This window comes from Brachyistius frenatus, unplaced genomic scaffold (genome assembly GCF_029030835.1).
Source record: "Brachyistius frenatus isolate BFR_SWC_R1_liver_20210118 unplaced genomic scaffold, ASM2903083v1 Contig_9, whole genome shotgun sequence".
In the NCBI taxonomy this organism is placed as follows: domain Eukaryota; kingdom Metazoa; phylum Chordata; class Actinopteri; family Embiotocidae; genus Brachyistius; species Brachyistius frenatus.
The window spans coordinates 5,373,520-5,379,519 of NW_027210608.1; the positions used below are offsets into that span (position 1 = coordinate 5,373,520).

Sequence of the window (6,000 nt, forward strand, 5' to 3'; positions counted from 1 at the left end):
TAAAACATTTTTGGACAAGTTAGCATTATTTGTGGCAAAACATCCATTTATTTTTTTTCCAGAAGATGCTGGTGACATCGCAGGTGTAAAACAGGTGTTTATTAAGATTCAGTGTCTTGTTAAAATAAAAGTAATACGATGATGATTTCTGCTTGAAGAGCAACAAAGTGACCTTCAAAGGACAAGAATGAACAAACTACGTTTTTCGTTTTGAGGTATTTTGTATTCTCCTCAGTTCCCACTAAGGGGCGCTCTCTGCACGTAGTGTAATAACACAACACCATTTGTTTTTCCACTATATTTGCAGATGACTAACCGTGTGAATACTTTCTCACTGTGCTGCACTGGCATTTTAATTTCCCTCGGAATTAATAATATTTTTCATTTTTCTGCACCGTACCCAGTTTGATATTACCGAATTTTAAATGTTTTTTTTTTTTCATTATTCAGGATTGGTTTCACATTATTTATTTCAAACTGTACTACATAAATACAAACTTGTTGGGGGTGGAGAATGATGAAAAATGAAAAAAGCTTCAGTCACACAGACTTTAGTATTAGAGTTTCAATAAATACCAGACAGTGGCTAAAGTAACATCTGCAGTGAGATAGTAAATAGGACTGCAAACTCTGAGCGACAGCACACATTCGATGACTGTGATGCCTTTGCTTCACATCGATATGTAAGGAAAATCAAAGAGCAACTCCTCCTCACGTGACTGAATGTTCATACAGGACATGATCATAATGTTATTTGGCCTTCAGAGTCTCAACCGAATTGAACACCCATGTAGATTTTGGACAGACATGTTCGACAGTGCTCTCTACCACCATCATCAAAACACCAAACAAAGGAATATCTTTGAGAAGAAAAGTGTTTCATCCCTCCAGTAGAGTTTCAGGGACTTGTAGAATCAATGCCAAGGCACACTACAGTTATTGTGGCTTGTGGTGGCCCAACACCTCGCTAAGACACTTGTTGGTTTCTCCTTTAATTTCATTCAACCTGTGTCTTGTATTTTTGATTTAGAAGGTGATGTTTTTTCTTTTTATTTGGTTTGCAATCCAAGGTCAAAGGTCAACTATAAGCCAGCTTGTAGAAGGACATGTTGGGGCTTATATTTATCTTGTTTGAAGCTGAATGGTCCATTAATTTAAACTCTATTAAACACAGTAAATGCAGTACGTAAACAGAAGCCGATATATAAAAAGAAATGACTTTGCAAGCATGATCAAGCAAAACCAAAAAGGGCAAAATAATGTAATGGCGTGAAAATGTGTCTTTTTGCATTCGTGGGGTGCACCCTGTACCAATGAAACATCCTTCAGATTTTGTCCAGTTCTGTGAGCCCAACAGATTGAGAACAAGTATTAAATGAGCCACGTGCTTTGCTGACTCATGAAGGCCTTTCTCTGTCCTAACCTTGAAAAACAGACATTGCAACCTATTTTTGCACGGAGAACGTGAATCTGTTTGTGCGCCGCTGCAAGGGTCAGACATGACAGAACACTTTGATTCAGATGTGCCACTCGCAGTCTCTTCTTCTCTCCAGTGGATGGTATTTGAAATGAAACATGGCTTTCACAATCAGTCTTTTATTGGATTCATAAATCACACAACTCGCAGTGACAGCTGGGTTTGTCTTTAAAGGTTTAGGACTTCATTACAAGATGACGACACAGGATGCAGTTACTCCATTTACATGGTTTGTTTCCAATCTGAGCTTTTTAATCTGTGTAATATAAAAACAGCCAATTTTTGTCATGCACAGTATTTCAAGGTGTTTACATGGGGAAACAGAGGTAGAATTGAATTGAATGGAAAAGATCCTTTGACAAACAGCCCGCCAATTTACAAGGCCCAAATATTTAGTGATTCTCTAATTCAGTGGCAAATGTTATACAAGTCACAATTGGTGCAGTGATACTGCGTCTGCTCGGGCTTCGCCACACGGTGCCATGAGAGATCTGCTTATTCTAGAGATACAAAGCCCGCCTCGAGCAACTCTGTCTATTCCATCTGAGTAGGTTTAGGTCAGGTGAAACAGCTCTGCTGTGGAGTGATGTCACTGGCTGTCCTGGCTGAAGACAACTCCCACCTGTTTCCTGATTTCATCCATGATCCCTGTCAGTAAGACAGAGTCTGCCAGAGGCATCCGTGGGCTCTCCTTAAGTCCTGCAAAGGAGGAGGAGGGGTTTACCAGGAAAATCAGGCTGAGTGACAGGCGTCTGTTTATGACCACGGTTAGATTACGTGCATGTTCATAATGAAGCATGAATTATGGTGAGGCAAGGGATGTAAAGATTATGTAAATGAATACAACTATATTACTATTATGTGTTAGAGGACATTTCAAGGACTGATGACGGCATTGATTGTGACTCAATCTGATGAGTGCAATTGTGTATGACTATTCATTTAAATTGACATTAAAAGCCCCATGCATGCAACTGTTTCACTGAATTGCAGCGTCTCTCTTTCAAACTCACCTTGCCTTTGAAAGAGTGGATGGGGCTGTTCAAACAATGTTGTCTCTTTGATGACAAATACACAACTTTCTTTTTATCGTGACCTACCTTTAAGCAGGCACTGCCTCACTTCATCTGCCTCGTAGCGAAGCCCAGTGCTGTTGGTGAAATTCAGAGGGAGGCACGGCTCAGGCAGGGGGTACTCCGTCTCCTTGTCATTCACCACCAGTGTGGTGGGGCAGTGCATGGGGCCGAGGACCTGAAGCATAAAAAGAAAGCAAGTTTTTGTGTCTTCATCCAGTCCCTCAACTTGTAAATCATAAAATGTAGCTGGGTATGGATCTTTGTCTGACTACTTCAGTTTAATTAAATGTTAAAGTAATTATCAGTCAGTTCAGCGATTGCATGTGTCTATCATTTCTTAATTAAGTAAAATGTTCCTGCACAGGACTGGCACGGCATACTTTAATGGAACCTTTAGTGCCGCTGATGACAGCATCGTTTGGAAGTCGAGCGGCGATTGAAAAGGCGCAGAAGGCCATCCTCTTCCTGGAAAATTTCATCACCACAACCACTGACTCATCCACTCCTGCTGAACATTCAAATAATTAAATCATTGTAAAAACTGGTGAGTAGCAACTGAATGAATGTTCAGATCACTTCAGGTCATTTCATTGGACTTTTTATCTGCTTGTTTGAATTTCTTCATTCCAGTTCTGAGGATTTTTTTTTTCTTGTATTCAATGAATGTTCAAGTGTGTTACATAAAGGAAAGAAAATTCTCCTTGCATGTGTGATGGTCTTTAGTTGAAGGATATCTTTTTGTTAGACATTCAGTTACATATTCCCCTGCTAGTTTCACTGTATTACTGTATTCTCTGGAGGGGATTTGGATTTGTCTGACATTTTAATGATAAGTCTTGGATTTTCTGTGAATAATTCTGCCCTGAGGTGTTTACTATGTTTTGGACAGTTCATTTAAAAAGTGTTTTCATTTGTTTCTCCTAAGTCATTTTTCTCCGTTTTAAAAAAAATTATATGACGCAGCCAGTTTGTGATCAATGTGGTGAATTAATGATACTAATGTACATCCTATGTCTGCTCCATGGCTTGTGCACTGAATCATACCTGAATCAAGCAGCACCCCTGTGGCCTGGATGGACTCTGGCCTCTCGCCTTTGAACACCATCAGCACAAATTGCAGGCAATACACCCCAATGTCCAGCAGAGCTCCTCCACCCAGCTCCTTCTCCACCGAGCGGGGGATGTGGAGCTGAGGGGAGCCAAAATAGGCCTTGACCAGCTTCACCTCCCCTACTGCCTCCTCTGCCAGCAGCCTGCGTACCTCAGCGTGCACGGGGAAACAGCGGGACCAGATGGCCTGGGAGGGACAGAGCAGACGACCTAGCAGCACTACAATAGTAAACAGTTGATACTGAAGTTTCACCCTAACAGCAGCTTATTACCACACCTCTTCACTTATATGACTACTATGGCAGCTGTGCACCATGAAGCATGAATATCCCAAGAGTTTTTTTTACGAGGGGTTAGCTACAAGTAACCTATGTCTTGACCAGTAGCAGCAACTTCTCTGGGTTTTGTCTCCACTGAAATACATACAACATTACCACAACAAACAAGATAAAATGTAATAAACAGTGTTAACTGGAGGTGATTGTAGGCCGATTTTGCAACCTTTATGCAGAGCCAAACAAGCTTTATATTTGCTGTATGATGGAATCAATTTTCTCAAATTCTCAGCAGAAAAACAAATAAAACTGAGCTTTGTCTCCCCAAAATGTCCAGCTACTCTTTTATCAGCAACACAAACAAAATATTTTTCTATTATGTGTTGATGTTACTAGAGTCCAGTTTTCATCCCTTAAGACCTTCATTTTTTAAAGCTATGGTAGCTCAACAGCAGCACCTGCAATAAACTCTACACTCAGCAAGAAGCCACTGGGCAAAGGTCGACATGAAACCATTCATAGCCCATTCTCATTCTTAGGGCGTCAAATAGCCTAGTGCTGTTTTGTCAAAGCCGTTGCCATTTAGTGTCAATAACGTAATGACCCGAGCTCGTAGAAGGAGGTATTGTGACCAAGTAGAAAGGATGACAGTAAGTCAACTTAAGTTGGAGGTTGTTTTGATACCTAACCCTAACCTGGTGCCAGAACCTAACCAAATTGCGACCATGTCACATTCAACCCAAACCAAGATCTTTTCCTAAATTTAACAATGTTGATTTTGTTTTCGAAAGCTAAAGCACCTTGTGCGCCAGCAGGCACGGACAAAACAGCAGTATTTGAAACCCTGGGATGAGAACCATCCCCTCAACCTTACCTCCATAAGGAAGACATTGTTTTTCTTAGCTGTGGCGATGAGGTCTTTCACCTGTCCGGAGTTCATAGCAAAGGGTTTCTCACACAGCACGTTCTTTCGAGCCTTCAGGAACAGCAGACCAACTCGCCAGTGCTCGGTGTGCAGCACTCCCAGGTACACAATGTCTGTGAGGGCACAGGTGTTTCATCCTCAGCTTCAAACAGAAACACCACACACCAGTATCACTGCTAGGTTGTCTCTTTACTCTTTACTCACCAATGTCTGGGTCATTGGCCAGCTCCTCGTAGCTGCCGTACGCCTTGGGAATACTGTGTTTCTTGGCAAACTCTTTGGCGCGCTCTAAACTCCTCGATGCAATGACTGCTATCTGTACACAAGAGCAAGAAAACACACACACACACACACACACACACACACACACACACACACACACACACACACACACACACACACACACACACACACACACACACACACACACACACACACACACACACACACACACACACACACACACACACACACACACACACACACACACACACACACTGCAGCTCTGTTCAGTGCAAAGGAGACAACCTGTGTTACAATGAAGATGTAGTGAGCTTGTTTGTATTGAGTACCTGGTGGTCTCCAGGAGGCAGCGTCTTCATGGCCACGCTGAAGTCATGGCTGATCTTTCCCGCTCCACAGAGTCCCCATCGAGTTGCCATGTTGAATTGGATGGTAAGTGACAAATGAGTGGGGTGTTGCTTTAGTGAAGATTCTGAGCTGCTGGCAAGTTGTGACCTTGGGAAAGGTTGCACGTTCAGGGGAAGAAACCTACTAAACTGTCATGCCTTAGAGCCAGCGGCTAGAAGGCTCCTGCATTTATATGCTGGAGAGGCAGAATGTGTCATCCTCCTTCTGCTCCCGCCCTGAGGTAGAGACTGTAACACACACACACACACACACACACACACACACACACACACACACACACACACACACACACACACACACACACACACACACACACACACACACACACACACACACACACACACACACACACACACACACACATACATCCTTCTGTGTTGTTGCTGATGCAGGCTTTTTAATCTGGGCTGAAGTTGTTTGCACCAGTTGTCTCCAACAATCTATAACAGGAGTATCACTGGGGCTCTCGTCCATCATTAACATGGT

The 6,000-nt window shown here is 42.5% G+C and overlaps 1 protein-coding gene across 1 annotated transcript; it reads right to left on the bottom strand.

Annotated features, from left to right (window-relative positions):
* Positions 1-2,066: 2,066 nt before the first annotated feature.
* On the bottom strand, positions 2,067-5,525 carry LOC138616255 (trans-1,2-dihydrobenzene-1,2-diol dehydrogenase-like). Its single transcript, XM_069690433.1, has 7 exons — positions 5,436-5,525; positions 5,068-5,179; positions 4,813-4,976; positions 3,598-3,850; positions 2,934-3,058; positions 2,578-2,728; positions 2,067-2,176 (listed from the first exon to the last, which is right to left on the bottom strand). Exons 1-7 carry the CDS (start codon positions 5,523-5,525, stop codon positions 2,067-2,069), a joined length of 1,005 nt encoding a protein of 334 aa, XP_069546534.1.
* Between the last annotated feature and the right edge of the window lie 475 nt (positions 5,526-6,000).

Excerpts from the sequence above, each read along its gene's own strand:
- LOC138616255 (XM_069690433.1), bottom strand. The coding sequence starts at position 5,525 with ATGGCAACTCGATGGGGACTCTGTGGAGCGGGAAAGATCAGCCATGAC. Across the intron at positions 3,059-3,597 it reads AGGGGTGCTGCTTGATTCAG|GAGTGGATGAGTCAGTGGTT; the intron begins GTATGATTCAGT and ends AATGTTCAGCAG. Across the intron at positions 2,729-2,933 it reads GCACTAAAGGTTCCATTAAA|GTCCTCGGCCCCATGCACTG; the intron begins GTATGCCGTGCC and ends TTTATGCTTCAG.